The 20,229-nt window shown below is 48.3% G+C and overlaps 2 protein-coding genes across 5 annotated transcripts in view; both read right to left on the bottom strand.

Annotated features, from left to right (window-relative positions):
• Positions 1-474: 474 nt before the first annotated feature.
• Positions 475-9,697, bottom strand: gpr84 (G protein-coupled receptor 84). The gene is made up of 2 exons (XM_088633470.1): positions 9,464-9,697; positions 475-3,538 (listed from the first exon to the last, which is right to left on the bottom strand). Exon 2 carries the CDS (start codon positions 3,535-3,537, stop codon positions 2,275-2,277), a length of 1,263 nt encoding a protein of 420 aa, XP_088489596.1. The 5' UTR covers position 3,538; positions 9,464-9,697; the 3' UTR covers positions 475-2,274.
• A 585-nt stretch (positions 9,698-10,282) lies between these two features.
• The window catches only part of znf385a (zinc finger protein 385A), an 86,658-nt gene continuing 76,711 nt past the window's right edge, over positions 10,283-20,229 (bottom strand). For all 4 annotated transcript variants that reach the window (XM_088633465.1, XM_088633466.1, XM_088633468.1 and 1 more), the window contains 3 exons: positions 16,801-16,985; positions 16,088-16,180; positions 10,283-15,373 (listed from right to left, as the gene is read on the bottom strand). In XM_088633465.1, the coding sequence (XP_088489591.1) occupies positions 15,119-15,373; positions 16,088-16,180; positions 16,801-16,985 (533 nt within the window). In that variant the 3' untranslated portion in view covers positions 10,283-15,118. The remainder of the gene's footprint in view (positions 15,374-16,087; positions 16,181-16,800; positions 16,986-20,229) is intronic.

Here is a 20,229-nt window from a genome sequence, read left to right as displayed (position 1 = left end):
GAGACAGAGGGGTTTAAGTACTGTGTGAAGAAGAAGGTACGTTGATTGAGGAAGTGTCGTGGTTGGCTGATTTGCAGGGGCGGTGTCGTTTGCCAGAAGTGCTCAGGGCTGGGGTGTAATTAGTGCGGGTGCATTTCCGTGTGAGAATGCGGTGAGTAGAGGGCGTGACAGTCTTCTTGGATCTTACTGGGATTGTTCTAACTGAACTGTGTTTGGACCAAGAAGCCATTAAATTGCTTGTATTAAAGAGTAGTTGGTACTGCCTCACAGTCCTGGGGCCCCGGGTTCAATTCCTAGGGTGCTGTCTGCATGGAGTCACCATGAGCTCAGCTGGATGAAAACATGACTGTGGTGCTTTACGATTAGGTCTATGACTCACAACTGTACAGTTACCGTAGAGCATTGGAACAAACAATTTAAAATGATCCCTCGCTTGATGCTAAATAGAAATAAAGAAACAGGATGGGTCAGTAATGCAAGTATTTATAAGTTCTGTATTTAACAAAGGCAAATTTTATAGATATATTAAAGAGGCATGTTTTAGCTAATTAGATACATTTGTATTTAAAGAGAAGTCAGCCGTTCCCCTGAAGAAACAAACACATTCACAGACTATTTTAGATTGAAGTTCATAAGAAAGTGGTCTTTAGTTACTCATTGTTGAAATGTCCATTGAAATACACTGTTGAACAGTAATCCTAGGTGGGAAAGTAATTGTCTAAGCATCAAAACTTGTTTTGTCCTGAAGTCCTATGGAACATCATTCATCCAAAGCCTCTTCAATCATTCTTCTAGGCACTTATCCCTCATAGCACACAGACCGTTTTTATTACATAAAGGCAAATACCCTAACACAATCTGCAGTGCAACAATAAACAACCAAACCAAATGAGCCATATACAGTAACACATTTCTAATAGACCCTCACTTCCTCTGATTTTAATCTGATTTTAATGCCACTGTCTACTCAGAGACATGACTGTACTGCTCTTTCCCCAGCTGATTTCCCAGCAAGTCATCCAGAACATCCCTAATAAAGATGTTAACTAATTACTCTCTTAATGAGTCACCTGTTCCAGATAATACCCATCATCTGCTTTGCACACAGACATGCTATAGAACACTTAGCCAACTAAGTAAACAATTATCCAGGCCTTCAGCTAAGACAATCCCATTCGCCTGAATGTACACACTGTACTGTCTGTGGCTACAGTATGGCCAGTGTACACTTGGGTTCACCAACCTGGACCTTGGTGTCCATAGTCCAGCAGGTGTTTTAACATTTTAACAGATCCGATTAAAGGTTTGACGGTTTGCCTGTTTATCCCATTTCCAAAGCCATACGCTTTTCACAAGTTAAATTTACAGGTGATTTTCAGGAAAAGAACAACTGCAATGTAAAAAAAACCCTAATGGTTTAGCTTTCTTTCAAATAAGTAATTAAGATCAGAGGTGGAGTGAAAATCACTCGACCTCATGGCCCCTGAGGAGTAGAGCTGCCTGTTCATAATGTATATACATGCTTATATATAATGTATATATATATACTGCCACATGGAGAGACTATGCCTGTCAAAGGCACACGCTAAAGGACACGGTACATTAATATTTATGGGGTTATGACTACAGAGATTTCATGGTTTCATTTCAGCAGAGTGCTTGGATAATTAATTGAACCAATTAATTGCTGAAGGGAGCAGATGAAGCACCGTCTCCGGGCCTGAATCTCATAGAGATTTAAAGTGACCCTGCACGACCCTCAGGACTGCAGCCCAACACAAGCAGCTCAGCCCCGCGTCGCTCAAGATCTGCTTTGCTCCAGCTTTTCTAAGGCATAACAGGCTTCAGGACAACATCACCCCCTGTCCCGGAGAGGGGAAGGAGAACAACACAGTAAACATCCTGCTAAAAACACAGGCCCATAGAGACAAGAGACAAGAGACATGAGAGCGAGAATCACATTTCTGCAGTACAAACGTTTCCCGGGCTTACAGAGAGTAACGCATACAGTACATACAAGCAGCAAAGCAGTTATGCTTGTTTAAAAATGAATACATCTATAGCAAACAGTCAGGCAGTGCCTGCTTAGCTCGGAAACTCCCTGGATACGGCGGTGTCGTCACATTTTAGTGGAAAGAAAAGGTCCAGTGCCCAGTGCACACCTGAGAACTGGCAACACGGCGGATCTGCCGGACAGATCCGCGCGTGACTAGAGGTCACAGTGTAGATCGTGGGAGAGCTTCACCATGCTCCGACTTCACTGGGCAGGGGCCCTCAGTGTCTGGGCCTCCAGAGGCAGGCGAGCGGCCGGAGCGCGGCCCCCAGCAGGGCTCGGTAGGCCTGGTTGAACTGCCGGTTCATGGCAGCGTACAGCACGGGGTTGATGCAGCTGTTGAGCCAGGTCAGGTTGGCGCAGAACATGTGCAGCGCCTGCGGGGCGCGGCTGCGGGCGTCCAGGATGTTGAGCAGCAGGAAGGGGGCGAAGCTGAACACGAAGCACAGGAAGACCGTGAAGCACATCCGGGTCACGCGCTTGAACTCCCCGTCCTCCCCGGGGGAGGAGGCGGCCGGGTTGGGGGCCGAGGCTGGGGCTGGGGCTGGGGTAGGGGTGGACGCTACGTAAGTGGGGACTCCTGAGTTCCTGCTGGGGGCTTCCTGTGATTGGTGGGCGGTGGGGGTAGAGGCGGCGGTGCCTGGCAGCTGGCTCCCGGGCTTGTCGGGACAATGGCGCGGGGTCCCGCTGGCGTCCGCGCTCTGCGTCTCCGCCTTGCCCGGGCCGTGGCCGCTGATTTCCGTGCTGTGAGTGGTGCTCCCGCTCTCCACGCCGCTGTCCGCCTCCGGCGGGGCGCGCTTCCGGCTGGAGCGCCGGCTGAGCCGGTACTTGTCCAGGGCGTGCGCGGCGACCCGCACCTTGCGGTAGATGAAGAAGTAGAAGAGCCCCACGCAGCCCAGGCTGAAGAAGAAGTAGAAGAAGAGCAGGATGGTGGTGTAAGGGCGCCCCCTGGTGCGGTGGAAGCTGCAGGTGCAGACCTGGGGGGCGAAGACGTAGACGGGCCACAGGGGCCCGAAGCTGGCCAGCGCCAGGCCCCAGGTGGCAGGTAGGAGCAGCGCCAGGCCCCGCCGCGAGAAGACGCGCTCGAACACGGGCCGCCGGGCTATCAGCAGGTAGCGCCCGGCGGCGATGAGGCACAGCGTGAGGATGGAGACGGCGTTGGAGAGGAAGAGGAGCAGGCCGAAGATGCGGCACCAGCTGGCGCCCCCCCGCCAGTGCAGGTGCAGGTAGGAGTCCACGCTGGTGGGCTGTAGCACCGCGCAGTACAGGGTGTCGGCCACCGCCAGGTTGACGATCAGCACGTTGAAGCGCGTCTGCAGGCGCCGGTCCGTCGCGAAGGCCAGCACCGTCAGCACGTTGCCGACCGTGCCCACCACCACCACCAAGGAGCCCCACAGCACCCCAAAGTAGCGGTACCCCACCACGCTGGGATGGTAGCAGGAGAAGGAGTCGTTACCCAGATCGCTGGTCCCATTCACAGACATCCTGCCAGCAGAGAGGAGCATTAATTCACAGCAGACAATATTCTACCTGCAGCAACACATGACATGCTTTTACAAGGAAAATGGCCTAATGTTACATTACAGAGGAAGGGAAAAGACCCTGTTACATTCAACTGCAGGATTGAGATTCCACTAATTGGTTAATTACATAACTTATGAGCCTTAATTGGTTAATTGATAATTACTCATTACTTGACTGTTAACTGCAATCCAGTATCAAGGTCATCTACATCAGTGGCTCCCAACCCTGGTCCCGCAGGAACACTATCTGCTGGTTTTCATTCCTGCTGAGATCGAAATCTCCAGTGCTAATTGGCTTTGTTTAGGTGGTTGCTTGTTTAGACTTTTATCTTAATTTGTTTCTTCAGTGAGTCCTGAGTGTGTCAGAAATACCCCCACTTCAACAGTGTGCTGTACTGTTTCCACAGCTTCAGCACACAGATCTTAACAGGTCTTTTCTGAATAAACAGCTTTTAGTAGTTGATGAATTGATGATGAACATTTATACAAGAACGTAAAAATGCTGCTGCTGTTCCTGCTTACCACTAGATGGCGACCCAGCTACTCTAATTTACAATACTGAGCACAGGTTTATACACATTCTGAAATATACTGCTGCTCTGGAATTGGTCCAAAGAAAAGGAACCAAATAATTCTGAACATTGAACCAAAATAATAAACTCACAGACTGAAGGACCTGAATCTTTTCAGTTTTTTACCACAGAAGACTACAAGTGGACCTGATCCAAGTATTCAAAACACTCAAAAGTATAAAGTCAACCCAACGGACTTCTTCAGTGAAACATGATCAGAGAACAGAGGTGGAAACTACTGTTCTTGGAAGTGCAAATAAGACTGAGAACAGGAGACTGTTCTCTACAGTAAGGGTGGTGGGACAATGGACCAAGCTACCCAGCCATGTAGCTGTAGACAATTCCCAGGCGTTATTTAAAACACATCTGGATGAGATCCTGGGATCAGTTAACAATTAACTACCAAATGGGTCAGAGGGGCTCATGTGTCAGCTGAATGTTAATTTGTTGTTTTACTATTTATCGAATTAATCTAAGTTATCTATTAATCTAATTAGAGTGGTTGTTAATATATATATATACTGATGAAAAAAGAAACGCAACATTTTCTGGAATGAGTATACTATAGTTAAATCTTATGTACTTTCACAAAACGTTGTGAATTTGTTTTAAGCCCCCTGACCAGCAATACAGCTTGACCAGTGAGGCATTGCAACTTGCCAGTCGCACGAAAGCTCGTTAGGTGCACTTTTACCCACGAAGTCCAGGTGGAATGATGCCTGATCAGGTCACCTTTAAAAAGGCCTTAATTCAAAGGTTAGGTCACTACAAGAAAAAACCCACAGAGTCAGTCAGTTTTCTGTGCATTCCATATTGCCTCGAATATCACCAGAAGCAAGGGAGAGGGCCATTGGCATGCTGCAGGCAGGCATGTCATGTGCCAGCATTGCCAGACATTATGGAGTAAACCACTCCACTGTGTCCCAACTGCAGAGGAGGTTTCAGCAGACTGGCAGGACAGATGACCGTCCAAGATCCAGTCGCCCTTGAGTGACCACACCAGAGCAGGACCGACACATCAGACCAGTTCATCTGAGAGGTCGGTTCAGATCTGCCACCCGTACTGCTGCTGAAACTGCTGGCAGACACAATGCCCACATCAGTGACAGGACAGTGAGGCTCCGCGCTGCTGGCCTTAGAGCAGGGCGACCTGTCACAGGCCCTCCGTTCCCACCTCCTAGACATCACCCCCGACTGGCTTGGGCCAGACAGATGGACTCGTCAGCAGTGGCATCAGGTCCTCTTCACGGATGAGTCACTCTTCGGCCTGTTCCACGAAGACGGGAGGGCCAGAGCGAGGAGGAGGAGGTGTTGCGTTTCTTTTTTCCATCAGTGTATATATATAAATCGTATCATTTTCAGCAAAAAGGTAAACTGAGTTCTTTATGTTCTGATAAAGGCGTCTTGCAGAACAATCAGCTTTTGTAGAAAAGAAAGTGACAGAATTTATGACAAAATTTATGCTGTAGGTTTGATCAGCGTGAAACCTGATGTAAAGGGGTTGCTCCACTTCATCAAACCTCAGTTAACTAATTTAACCTCAGTCAAGTCTGATCTTGAGCAATTTCCATGACTCAGAACCAGTAGCATAACCAGACAAGTTTGTCCACACAGCTTTTTGCACGTATGATGCAATATGTCTCTGTGTGTTTTGTTGTCAGTCACTCTTGTGTCAGAGAAGGCAGGATGTCCTGTAAAAGCCCAAAGTGACAACAGTCCCCTCAGCCCTCTTCCTCCTCACTGTTGAATAAGGAGGAAGACCGTGACCGGACGTGCTCTGGTGAGCCCAGAGACCGGAAGATGTGCTGCGCTCTGGATACCAAGCACAAGTGTGTCACTGTGCACATGTGGTCATCCTGCCTGTATTCACAACGGAAATTTTGGTAGAAATGATGTTTTGACTCACTACTGTCTGGGGAGAGATGGAAATTCTTGCTGTAACATTCTGAAGTCGCCTGAGAGGTTCATATTTACAGTATAGGCCTTGAAAGACAAATGTGCAATTAAAGTACCAGCTGAACAACTGGAAGCCCAGCTGGATCAAAGACCAGGACACAGGAGACCTGGATAATATACTCACACGCTCACCACTACATTATCCTTCAGAACATCGGGCGTGGAGTTTGTGTATAGCAGCTTTTATTTTTTTCTTTGTCTACCTGAAGCTACTTTTAAAGGTGCTATATAAAATATAGTGTTCCTACTCTATCTTAACAGAGGAATACCTCAAGAAACTGAATGGGATCCTCAAATCTATTAGCCACAAGCAATCAAACAGACTAGACAGGCGAAATAAGCTCTCCTGGTTTGTGACGTTTCTGCTGTTCCTGTGTTCTCTGTGTGCACCAAGAGCCCATGATGCAACACCAGCCCCTGAACGCTGGGTTTTCCCCACCACTCACACGATTTCTCAATGTCTCCAGTTTCTGTCAAACTTCCTGCGGCCCCTCACCTGGTCTTGCTTAATCAGGATACACAGGGGCCATGGACAGTCCCAGACACGAGCAAACCAGCAGACACCAGTGCAGGACTCCTGTTGCTTCTTCTGCTGGTTCCTGATTCATACTTTCCAGGCCATTCCGGTGGCTGAAAACTGTTTGTCTGACAGTAGTTTGCCACAGATGCCTTAATACCTGAACTCTCTGGATACTATGCACACTTTCGGTACTATAGGTTCAGTTAACTGTCTATAACATACTTCACTTAATGTTCTTTTGTGAACAGTGCAATATAACTGTAAGGAAAAGTGCTATATAAGTGTAAGGAATCATTATTATTCCTCTTAATTGCTCACTTTCTTCACATAATGAGAAGAAGAAAAGTGTCCCTTCTAAACACCCTTTATCAGGCTTCAGTATGATGCCTTAACTGTGCCAAGAATGCACTTTCCCCTGCTGGGGCAGCGTGATTTGGAGGGGCTTCGCAAAGTGACAGACAAAGGCTCAAGAACTGTTCAGACAGTGTCTAGGCTCACAGGCTGTGACCTGCCATCTCTGGCCACACTGTGCAGCAAAGTGACCTCCAGGGAGGCCCAGTGTGCTGCAGGACACTGACCTGCCCAGGTCACCCCCAGGCTGCCAGCTCTCCCCCTCTGGGAGACACTGACCTGACCTGCTCGACCAGCTGCTTCTCCCTACAGCCACGAGCGCTGGTCATGCCAGGGCTGATGCAGCTGAGAGCACCAGCCCACCAGCACAGGCAACATGACTATATGTCCAGTGCAATGTCATATTCATGGGAATAGTCTAGTAGTGAATGGAATGGCTGTCCTTGTGCACTGTCCATTGCAACTGTATTTGTAAAGACCATGTTTCTTGGAGCTGGCCCCTGTTGTGAGGTATGCTTTTGCTGGCTTCCAAGTCCTGCTCTGCATTTTGTTGAATCAGGACTCAGGAAGTCTCTAAACATGCTTTGCAAAAGTGAGGCAGCACAGCAGGCTAGCAGAGGTGCTCCGTTTTGCACAGGCTACACAAGTTCTGACTAGGTTCTGAAGTGTTTTTAGCTTGACTGTATTTAGCTCATGTATTATGAGCTCCTGTGTAGGAGAAGCATGACAATAAACCACATTTATTAACTTAGAGAAGTCTGTGGTTTCCACCCCCCCAGCCCCTTTCTGGTAAAACAAAAGGAGCTAGACTGCATCTTTTTTAATTGAATGAAATGTGTTCTGTGCAAGGTGGCATGTTGGTGCAGTGTTTAGCATTGCTGTCTGGGGCCCTGTGATCAAATCCTGGGCTGCTATCTGTGTGGAGTATGCATGTTCTCCCCACGTTCATGTGTGGTTACTCCTGGTGCTCTGGCTTCCTCCCACAGTCCGAAGACATGCTGGCAGGTTAATTGGCTTCTGAAAAAATTGGCCCTGGTGTTCTGTGTCTGTCTGCCCTGCAATGGACTGGTGTCCTGTCAAGAGTGCCCGGGGTCCTGCCTTGCACTCATTGCCTGCTGGGATAGACTCTGGCTCCCATGTGACTCTGAATTGGAAGAAGCGCTTCGAAAATAAATGGTCTACGCAATGTGTTAGCATATTGCAGATCCTCTTGTTCATTTTCTAATGGACACAGCCAAGCTATTTTCTTCACCTCTTGTACTGTTACTGGTGGTCACATATTGAAGCCATTCCCCCTGTAAGCATAGCTGTGCTTCCTGTAAGGAAGACCACAGGCTATCAGGTCACAAGTCATTTTCACCGAGCCCCTTGCTAACGCACTCACCCTTCAGTACCATACATTTTCACTCTCATAAAGACGACCCTGCCAGGGTCGAGTTTGGGTTGGTGAAGCATAGAAATTGAGTTAGTCTTACAGTTGAATGTGGAGCGTAGGGTAAGGCTGAATATCTGGTTCAAATGTTGTGGTGAGAGCTGGATCAGGCCAGGGGTGAGTAAGAAAAATGTTTGAGGAGGGGCGCGGTTAGGGGTTGAGTTACGGTGCATGATGGACCCCCGTTTCTACAGCACTTGTGCTTTGAGATGGTGCTTCCCATGCTGCAGTACCCCTATAACAAAACAGTCTAGATAAATCAAGAAATAGGTTGATGGAGACAGATGGATAGATCCAGATTAACAGACAGGAATACAGATCAAAAAGATCAAGATATAGACTGATATAAACAAAGATCCATGTTTATATCAGGCTAGAGGGAATGGTGGACAGAACAGAGTTAAGTCTTTCCCCATGAGAGTGAAGTCAGTGGGCTTCTTCTGTTTAGGAACAAGTAATAGGTTTATGCCATGCTGAAAAGAGAAGAAAGAAAACACAACGTTGGCTGTGGAGCCTTCTTCAGGTGGCCGAAACGTTGTGTTTTCTTTCTTCTCCTTTCAGAATGGAACAAACCTATGACTCGTTCCTTTGCAGCCTATGCATGCTGACGCAGCTACCCGCCTGAACTATTTCTCCTGTGCAGGACACTTTCAGAAGCCTAGTGGGTTAATGCACAGTGAAGGTGATTGTGGTTGAGTTCGCCGGGGTCCTGTGCTCACACTGTAGCCTCTCCCTCGCATTGACATTGCCTTGAGCTTCCCTGCGTTTCACACTGCCTCTGTGCCCGATTCTCTCCATGAAAAACACAGGCCACCGGACAGAAATGGGCTGTACTGCACTGCCCCCATTGTCCCCCACATCTTCGATAGCAACGGCCAGCGCACAGCTCCCAAGTCAAAGCTTGCGCCTCTCAATCTGCTGTGAAGTGGTGAGGATACCCACCCGTGGGCACACAGCTGGCCAATGGAAAACAGCTGTGCGCCCCTAGGCTTGTCATCCTCCATTCAAAACTATCTAACAACTTCAGCATTGAGAAGGAAAGAAAAAAGTTCATACCTCAATGCAGTCAGATCTCGCCCTCCAGACTCGGTTACCCGTCTCTCTCTGGGTCAGTGATGCTGGCTGTGTGTCTTTTCCCGTCTTCTGGTGTTCCTTCCGTCTCTCTCCCCTCTCTAATCCTCCCTGCGCAAAGCTCACGAGACACACTCGTGTGTCCTCCTTGTCCCGTCATGTTTTAAGCTCTTACTTGTTGCTCAATTTCAGCAAAGCTCACCCCCCCCACCCACCCACACTCCCCACACATACCTCCCTCTCTCTCTCCCCTTCTTCCCCACCACCCCCTCCCTGGGGCTTCCCAGCTGAAGTCAACTTCTCCTTCCCCCTCGGGGCTGGGCGGAGGGCGACAGGCCGCCCGGAAACAGACTCGGAAACCCAGAGGAATCGGATTCAAAGCCCAGTAATCCGACAGCCGCCCGTCAGGCACAGCACTGTCATGCTGGCCGCGACCAGCGTATTTTTAACCTGGGTTAAAAAAAAAAAACAGAAGGATATGGTTATTCAAAAAGAAACAACTAAAAAAATTAAGAATAGTAAAGCTTAGTTATTTGGTTTTGGTGGTACAATATTTCAGTAGTGTAGTGGTGTTATTTGGATCCTCAGCATTAAACTAGATGGAAATATCATGAAAAGGAAACTGCACCTCTTTCTGTCTGGTTTAATTATAGTGAAATGTGCTTTTGACACATTTATTGATATTTTTGAAACGTAGCGGAAAAATAAAATGTACTGAAATATATTCAATTCCCCCAAATCCCAGCAGTGCTGGTTTCTCACCCCTCTGCCACAATGAGAAAAACGATCACAAACCACTCCAGATGCTTTTTAAAAGTCTTTATTTTTCACTTTTTAAACTGTCAAGAAGGAAGCTCTAGAGGTTTAATCTTTTATTTTTAATTTCATTAGATATATATAGGGAACATTTTTTTCTTGACAAGTTGTTCTTGGTACTGATAGTCTCTTTTCTTTGCTGCATTTATATTATATTTTATTGATTGACAGACTGTTTTATTGCAATAAACGAGAGTAGCCTGCAGGAGTTAAGTATTGCTACAGTTGGGCAAACCCTTCGGTCCTGTCGTCTCTTTCCCTTGGTGTCTGTTTCCCTGTGCCAGTGTGATGAGGGGCAGGGGGAGGGAGAGGAGAAGGGGGGATAGTGGTGCATTCCTGCCACCGCCAACAAAGCTGGCCGCTTGCTGAACAAGCCTCTCGTCTTTAAAACTTGTAAATAGACAGACCTAATCTAGACGAAAATAGGGGGGACAGGGTGGAGCAAAGAGAGTTGGATAAGGAACATGAGTTTTAATTTTTTGGCTTAAACCTTAAATATATTAACCACGTCATTAACTAAATATATCAAGAAGGTTATCTTTTCTGCAGTTTTCCATGTAAACAGCACTATTTTGCTGGGACAGTAACGTGTTCACACAGGGCCTCCCCCCACCACACTTCAGGGAATGGAACAGTCTGTTTCCCCTTGAACTAGAGCCTGTGTTGTGCATGAGACACAGCTAACCTGTCCTGGGAGGGCAGGACACGTGCTCTGACCATGAAGCCAACAAGATTCTTGGATATCGGAGACAAGCTGCTGGAAATATCCAGAATATACTGTATAAAGCGCCTTTTCTCCCACAAGGCTTGTCCATTAACAAATGCATAGACTGGGCTTCTTGAAAACTCTTTCTTCTGTCCTTTCTTGGTTACTCTCCTGCCTCCGTGTCCCAGCCCGGCAGCCGATGGCTTAAAGCAGTAAGCCCCGCCTCTCCAGCAAACGCGAGTGAGCGACGGCTGGCAGGTGATTGTCCAGATCCTCCAATACCCGGACGCTCCTCCTTCAGATCTTGGAGTAAGACAGCCAGACCAACTGACAGCCTTCAGCCTGGCCATTCACACGCCCGGGCCAAACAGAGGGCCGTATTCATAAAGCATTTACCGAATCGCTAAGTGTACTGCACTTTTTAAAAAAAAAAAACTTACTACATAACAAAAGTCAAATAAAAATTACTTATCCATAGAACTTATCCACAGCTGCACTTGCAAACTGACACACAGCATGGCGAATCTGAATGAATGCCAATTACATGCACCTCCAAATAAGATTTTGTTTAAAATCGCTAAGTGAAAACGACTAATTTTAGGGAACAGACGGGCAATTCCACACGCGATGCTCTTGGTGGAAAACAAGTTTGAGCAAAGTCTCCTGAAACGCCGATGTGATGCAGTCACAGCTGGACTGTAACATCTTCATGCTAGGGCCTGGCAGAAGTGCATTCTTCTTTCAATACTTTTGCATTACATGAAAGATGAGTTCCGGGCTGCATATTTCAAGGAAGATGTCTGGAAAGTATTAAAAAGGTTTCTCTCCTTCTCCCTTTTTGGTTTCCGTTAAGTTATGTCTGGTCATGGCCTATTAGTACATTTCTTCATGAGCCTGTAGCCTGTTTTACCTTCAGTGTGCACCACGATGGCCAGCCTTAGTGCCTTCTGTCTTGTAGGGATGGATGTGGGTACACTTCTGTTCAGGAACTGGAGATCCAAGCATCGCTGTGGTTTTAATATCAACACTAAACAATATACTTAGCTAAACCATCACAGATGAGAATTTAACACATTCCTACTGTAAGCATGAAGAGGCTTCAGGAAACGTTAAGACACTTTCACGCTCCATGACGTGAAGAGTACAAAGAGGTTGTGAAGCAGATCAACTTGGACAAAGCAGCACAGCACATATTTAAAAAACAGATGGTGAAACGAAGGAACATTTAGACACGTCAAAGAGGAGCTCCACTTGTCCCATCGCACGCCTTCAGATGAACAGCTTGTCTTGCTTTGGTCAACACAAGGACAAGCTGTGCTCTTCCAAACACAATGGTGATATGATCGTGATGAAGGCACTGACAGACAGTCATCATCTGTGAGACATGCGTACCCGTGCTCAGCTGAGAGACACTGAGGACTAAGGAGCACAGCCTGAGAAAGGGGCATGACTATACCTAGGCTTAGACTAATAACCATGTTAAGTAAGCAGAGCTGACAAGTTGAAGGCCTGTGAAATAGGTCCTCCGCCATGCTGCCAGTGTATCCCAATGAAATAGATCTTCTCAGAGCCTAGTATCATACATTGTTCTTCATACTGCTCTATTCTGCAATCTTGTCCGGCTGTTCCTTGAAGCATACAGGAGAGCCCTCAGCCCTTGGGCAATCTCTTTTTGTGTAACGGGTTTCACCATTACCCTTCTTTCCACATTTTCAGGACTGTTGGAATCCTCTGACCCAACAACTAAACGAGCCACACAGCCCAAATGGTCTCCTATTGTTTGGGACAGTTCTGATGTCTCTGAACTCCTCGGCCAACAGGGGGGGTTGCTAGGAGGGGCAGTTTATTCATATAGTAAAGACCCGGCCCAGCCCGCGTTCCTTGTAGCATATCAGAGCAGGAGAGACTGTGTGTGTGGAAGAGGAAGTCTCATTTCTCCTCCTGTCAGCACATTGCACACTGGGCCTGAGTACACTTCTGTCCCTGCCTGCCTCCCAGTCCCCCAGGCCCCCTGGCCCCCAATAAACTCCTCCCCCCGCCTGCCTCTCAGCCCCACACTCCCTGCCTGCTGGAGTGCATGACCTGCAGCCTCTCATATCCACATACAAAAATACTCATTTCTCGTTTTGTAATTTTAACATCGCTAGTTTCTCATCAGTATGTTCTACAAGAATAAAACAAAACTATAATCATTAATAATAACAAATAATTCATCATCATCATCATCATCATAAAACAATTAAAACAGATGCATTGCATGGCTTTAGATTCAGGAAAGAAAGTCATAATGGAAAGACAGAGGAAGAAGGTCACTTCCTGTGACCTTTGGACTTTTGCGCTGGTTGCTGCCCTGGTGTCTTTTCTCTCTCCTGAGCCCCACACCTCTCTGTCCCTGTGGGGTGCTGAAGTCCGAGGAGTGCCAGGCCAGTCACACGTTTCTCCTCTGGGTGTTTCACTCATCACTTTCTTCACTCCTTTCTTCGGCACTCTGCCGATCCTGATCCAGACACTCTGCCCCTTTCCTTTGCTCTTTTTTATTTCCTGTCCTCTTGCATTTACCTGTCCCAGATACAGTCTGTAGATCCCTGACACCCACCCCCTGCAATCTTCCAACTGTCCGCTTTGTGTCTCTTTCTTTTTGAGCTCCGTAGATTAAGCGTTCCCTCCCTCCCTGCTCTCTTCTGCACAAAGCAAACCCCCAGCCCTCTCTCCGTCTGTGTAAACTCTGAGAGCCTACAACCCAGACGCAGGTTGACCCACAGCACTGCGTGAAACAGCCCCTACACCTCTATCAGCGAGCTGGCCTGTCTATCCCTGCCCAGCACAGGAAGAGCAAGGCGCTATACTGGCTTTACCGCTGGGCTGGTTTTGGGCTAAAGCTCTACTTGGGGTAGAGGGATTAGGATGGGACCCTACAGAGGTGTGTCAGGTGCAAATCACAGCAACAAGCATCTAAGAGCATCATGGTACACAAGACTGGTCCTGTGTCAGAGTCAACACAGCCAGGATAACCACTAAACCTTCATGAGACCGCACAGGGTGATGAAGAGGATTGCACAATGCAGTATTACTGGCAGCCAACTGCCAGTGTTGCCAACTTGCAGCCTGATGTGGTCAGATCCCAGAAGCTCAGGCTGGCCCTGATCAGTATCGGGACAGGGGACCTGTAAGGAAGACCAGGTCGCCGCTCTAAGTGGTGCTGGTGGACCAGTAGGTGACACTCTTCCCTCTGGACCAGAACATACAAACTAATACCCCTGTACAGTGACCAGGGACCCTGCTCTGTCAGAGATGCTAAAATTCAACCAAGGACCCACCTACTTTGTCACTAATGATCCCAGGGCACTATTCGTAAGAGGGGTGCTCACCCCAGTGTATCGGCTAAATTCCTCATTGGGCTGTACAGTCTGTCCTCTCTACAGCTCCCCATTAATCCACCGGGAGCAGCAGTGTCTGTCTCTTCCCCTGAGCTGCTGTGCAGTGAAGCTGCTGGGTGTCTCCCAGGTGGGGCTGCACTTCAGTGGTGGATGAAGTGGGTCCCTTTATTTGAGTAAAGTGCTTTGGAGTCCTTTGGGATGAAAGGCGCAGTATAAATGTAAAGAATTAACTTGTAGTGTAGTGTGGTGTATTAGGGTGCAGTTCTGCTGGGATTTGTACTGTTATTTCTGGGAAGAGAGAAAAGGAGGATGCTGTCGATGGCTTGGCCATGTCATCTTGAGGAATTCTGCACTACCGCCCCATGTCGGTTTCCAGGATTTTGGAGAGGGAGGATGCTGTCAGCTTACAGGGGTGTTCAGAGGAGTGGGGGTGTAAGCAGAGGTAGGTGGAAGTGCACTGAACATCTCCCTGCCCTCCCCACTTTCCTGCACACCGGCAGCAGTCAGGAGCACTGCATGAGCAAGCCTCTGGACAGAGAGGGGCCCAGTGCAGGGAAGATGCCACTTGTTTTGTCTGTTTTGCTTTTAATGTTTCTCTGTCCTTCATTCTATTTTTCAGCCTTTTCTTTCTTTCTTTTGGATGTTTTTTCTTAATCTGTTTATGTTACTTATTGACTTATTTGTTTTTCACAGTGTGCTTTCGGAAGTGCTTGCTGATTGGCCGTGAGGTGGGGAGGCGCGTCAGTATGGGGAGAAGAGGATTGGCCCATGAGAAGTGCGGATGGGCCCGGGGGCGGGTCTCAAGAGGGCGTGGCCGAGGGGCGGCCCCTGCAGTAGGTGGTGGTGCGGGTGGTGGTGGGCGGGGCCTGCAGCTGCCCGGAGAGCCAATGGGTTTGAGGAGGCGGCAGCTGCCATCGCTGCGGCAACAGCCAAGGGGCTGGGCAAGAGGCCAGCTCCCAGAGCTTTCGGGAGGTCCTTGTGGAAGGGCAGAGTTGACTGCAAGAGAGAAAGGTGGAGAGGGCAAGGTAGACAGGCGGAGAAAGGGCAGGGCAGGGAGAGAAAGGGAGACAAGAAACTGATTAACCACTAATCTCATAGTCCTTCACAATCAAATCATGAGCAAGACTGCTTCTTTTTGGAGTCTAGCTTACAGATCAAAATGGGGGAGACGAATGTACTGTTTCCCTAACTAAAACCAATCTTTCACCTAATCCCAAAAGAAAGAAAGCAATTTTATACATCAACCTTTGTGTTGATCATTTGTACTCCAAAAAATGCATATGGGAGAAAGGAGGGAGACAGGACATGATGAGGACAGGGAGAGAGGAGGGAGACAGGACAGGGACAGAGGACCAGGAGAGAAGAGGGAGACAGGACATGATGAGGACAGGGAGAGAGGAGGGACACAGAACAGGGACAGAGGACCAGGAGAGAAGAGGGAGACAGGACATGATGAAGACAGGGAGAGAGAAGGGAGACAGGACAGGGACAGAGGACCAGGAGAGAAGAGGAAGACAGGACATGAGGAGGACAGGGAGAGAGGATAGACACAGGACATGACGAGAGGACCAGGAGAGAAGAGGGAGAGAGGAAGACTCACATGGAGAGTGAAGAGAGAAACAGAACAGGGAAAGAGGGCAGAAAGAGAAAAGAGGGAGGACAAGAAGCATTAAAGAGGGGAGCGTGGGATCGCTGGCAGGCAATGTTTACCGCAAGGTCACCGGTTCGGTGTTTCTTGTGTCGGCCCAGGAGGGGGTTGGGTTTTCCAGCTACTCCATCCCGGTGTCGCCGGCTCGATATGTGCTGGACAGTGAGAACACAGAGGATGGTTAGACACCAGCTCGGCTACCGAGCAGGGAAGACAGGGAGAAGAAATTGATCTGTAATGGTTTATGAACATTACCTAATTTCTAATGTTCCTTTTTCTAAACAACAATTCTGTGTTTAGAAGGTCTTAGCAAGCAGTGAAGTAATGACTGGAAAGTGTTTCCAAAACCACCTTGCGCCACCCGCAATTTCCTGTTGCCTCATTTCAAAGTTTCTGCTGCCTGTGGTTCTGTAATGATGCTTGTGCTTAGTCTGCAAATTCGTGTCCTCCGCGAGCGAACAGACAGAGTTCAGCAAAAAGACAAAGGTCAGGAAAAACTAAATGACTGGGCCAGAGAGAAGGCCCGGTGAGACGGGTGAGAATTAAAGGGCCTCTCTTTACACAAAGGGAGGTGGGAGTTTGAAACAACCATGTTTCAGACACAGATTCCCTGCAGTGGATCATTTAGACCCTTGGATCAATTAGCACCTTGCAGCCAAGACAGAGAACGACAGGCAGAAAGAGTGCTCTCCTCTGCTCCAAAGCCTTTCTGATGTGCGCTGTGTGCCCTGTCTTCCCGCACTGCGCTGTGGCGCTGTGGCGATGTGGCGCCCACCTGTTTGAGCTGCAACTCCGAGTTGACCCGCACGTTGCAGATCTCACAGTGGAAGGTCCGTTCCTGAGTGTTGGGGTCCTGGGGGGCCCCTCCCTGCTCCGCACTGGGCTTGGGCCCCAGACGTGGGTACGCCTTGATGGGCCCCAGCCCGCTCCGCGCTTCCAGGATGGTTTTGTGTTTGGTACCTGGAGGAGAGACAGAGATGAAAGACATTGAGAATGATGTTTGTAAAGGGCCTGGTCATCACGAGGGCAGCTGTTCCCTGGCTCTGCTGGGATTCATTCCCACTCTCTGGGGGGCTCAGAGCTCAGCTCCAGTCCCTAACTCTACCACACAACAAGACCAGCCCTCTGGCTCCGCTGGGATTTATGGGAAAACCAGAGAAAAGTTACACCAAAAGAGTCCCCTAAGGTCCTGAACGCAGCACAACTAAAATAAATTGGGTTCTGTGGGATTATTATTTTAAATCACGATTTTTTTTTTTTAAACCTGGTCCTTCATTGTTTGGTCAATACTAAGACATAGTACATATTGGCTGAGACGTCAGGCAGAATCGTTGACTCGTTTGCCATCTCCTGAAAGGAACTGAAAATTCATGTCTGCAAAATATACTCGACCTCAGAAGCCTGGGAGTGACCACTACTTACTGACTGTGCTCACTACTCTCTACCACACCTTAACACTGTGCAACATCCTGGCACCTGACTCTGCACTGACTGCGGTGGGCTTGAGGCTGGTATCCGCACCCTTCACGTCGTGACAACATGCCAGTGTTAGTCACTGTGGATAAAAGCATCTCTCAAATGAATACTCGTCAATGAAAATCCTGTTGAAAAATACAAGTGCCAGTATTCAGCAGAGGGTGAAGAGATAACACGTGACGTGATCTCCTTCTCTTTATTTTGTTGTTCGCTAGGAATAACAACACCCAAGAATTAATTGTCCTGAAAGGATTGCGGAGTGTTGAGTGAAAATTTGTCTTAACCCACTTGGCCGAGGGTTAACCTCCTGGCCAGAGCACGAGTGACCAAGGGGCAACTGCAAAGCTGGAGATTAGGTGGAGGAGGGATGCAAAAAGATATACAGTATGCGCGGAAGAGAAGTACAGTATTTATAGTGTTTTAGGAGAGGAAATGACATCAGGAGTGAATGCTAATTACTGATGGCAGAGTCTGACTGAACTTGGGTGTTGTCATCCCTCTTGAACTTTTGTTACAAACTCCATTAAAAAAGAACTTCTGTTTTTTACAGCTTAATGTAAAGACATCTTCCCTTGTCACTGAAGAGCACTGCAATAATACAGGTCCACTTAAAAGTTTGCATGAAATGAAATACTATGCCATTAAAAAATATACAATTAACAACAATTAGCCAGTCAACAGTGACCAGTATTTAAAATACGGAAGATAACACGTTGTGGACAGTGGTACCTGCTCTCCAAGCTGTGGTGATCATACAGTGATGTTGGGCTCATCAGTATTATTACCACCGGTATTATTATTAGGAATTACAAAGAACCTCTTTTAAAACTAGAACAGCAGGCACTTCTTTGCACAAAAAGTTGTGAGTCTGGAAAAAGCTCTCACACGCTGGTCATGCTGAAGAAGCCAATGCCCTCTTTTATTTCAAGAAACAACTCTTTGAGATCCTTAGATCCATCAGCTACACCCAAAAAAAGGGCTGGGTGTGGCACATGGCCTCCTCTCGTTTCTAACTTTTCTCCTGTTCTTAAAACTCAACAGGAGCTTAGCTGGGCCTGCGACTGTCTGGAGTAACACTTGGCCCCGGGTAACACTTCTGTAACGCCTCTGCTCCACTTGTATACCACACAACACTGACATGTGCTCTCTCCCTCCCTCTCCATTTCCTCTTCCTTCATAGCCTCTCCCTTGTCCTTCTCGTCTCTGTCCCGAAACAAGAATAAAGCATGGAGAATAAACACGGGTTTGTGCCCCCTCTACACTGTGCTTTGTGTTGTGCCTCACCTGCACATCATTGCTGTGCTCATTTGTACACAGCAGGAGTGTCTTATAGTCTCACAAGCACTTGGCTTACACACTCTGTTTTGCTGTAGCTGTTCCTTGAGGGATCATTTAACACACCACTAGAATGTGTCTGAGGAAATCCGAGCAGTTTGAAACATGCCAGGCCTAATCCAGCCCCCAGCTCTGACCTGAAGCAGAAGCACAGCGTTCCTCCTCCAAGCACAGCGGCAGAGACTGCATGCCCTGGGCAGAGTGTGAGCACGCTGTCTCAGAGAGAGCACAGAGGGACTCCCAGCTATTCCTGGGGTCAGATGGCCTGTCTTAGGGGTGCCCACTCAGGGGCCTGAGGAAAGAAACACTTTCCTCTCCGTGGCAGGTGCCCCAGCATTTGTGCACATATTTCCGTATCTGTGAGGCAGAATCTTCTCAGAGTTACGAACTCCTGAGAAGCAACTTTTATGAGGACCAGCGAGGAGGTCCTCCTGAGCGAATTCAGACTTAATCACTCAAAGGGCTTGTTTAAAAATGTAAAATCTCAAAGTGTACAAAATATTCGCCTCAGATCTGCTTTCGTCCCATGTGGCTTTTTCTTGTGGACGTTCCTGGGCAGAATAACGTAAAATCCTGAAAACAGAAGGAGAGTCAAAGGGAGGTCCCCATGAGTACAGGGATACCGCTGTGTGTGAACTCCACGGACTCAGGCCACCACTGCACAGGGCACAGACAGACGTTTCTGGCCTTCTCTTCCTTCATTCAGGCTTCAGAAAAACCCAAGAAAGGTCGCAAATGAGTAAAGGCCTCACTGGTTGCTGATCAAAGGATCCAGACTGACCCCCAGGTTTGTGTAACCTCTCACGTGTTCTTGTGGAGAGGGTCTACAGGAGAGGGCCAGTCCTCCACCCTCCTGATGTAAGGAAGCGCCGGGTCACACACACCATCGGGCACTAGGAGGCGCTCACGCTCCGCGGTGGATTTCATGGATATAAAAAGGCTAAAAACCACAAGAAATCTGCAAAAAAACCGTCTGTGAAGTCGCACCGCAGTGAACTTTCACAAGACAGCTGGGTGTGTCGGGGGAGGAATTGGAGATTAACATCTGGTGGTTTGCATGTAAAGAAAAGACTAAAAATAAATCTGGGCACCCAGATAGGTTTCTTTCCTTCCTTAAGACGATCGTTTCCTTCCTTGAGAGGCTTTTTGTTCCCCGAGTACGAACTGCTCGCTGGTCCTTCCTGGGTCGGACTGACGGCTCTCGGGATCCTTCTTGCCGGTTCTGTGACTCCGGGAGGGGGAGCTCTGTGGTGCGGTGTGACACAGGGCCGGGTCACGGCGGCAGCCGGGTGAAAGACGCACCCGCGGCCTTCTCTCCCTCCTTGTGCAGCTGTTCTATTTCGGAGGAGTGCGACAGTGTGGGCTGCTGTCTGTGTGTTTCTGTGAAGTCAGA

The sequence above is a fragment of the Lepisosteus platostomus genome, chromosome 1, assembly GCF_059453375.1.
Source record: "Lepisosteus platostomus isolate fLepPlt1 chromosome 1, fLepPlt1.hap1, whole genome shotgun sequence".
Lineage (NCBI taxonomy): Eukaryota > Metazoa > Chordata > Actinopteri > Semionotiformes > Lepisosteidae > Lepisosteus > Lepisosteus platostomus.
This window is presented reverse-complemented; position numbering and strand designations above follow the sequence as displayed.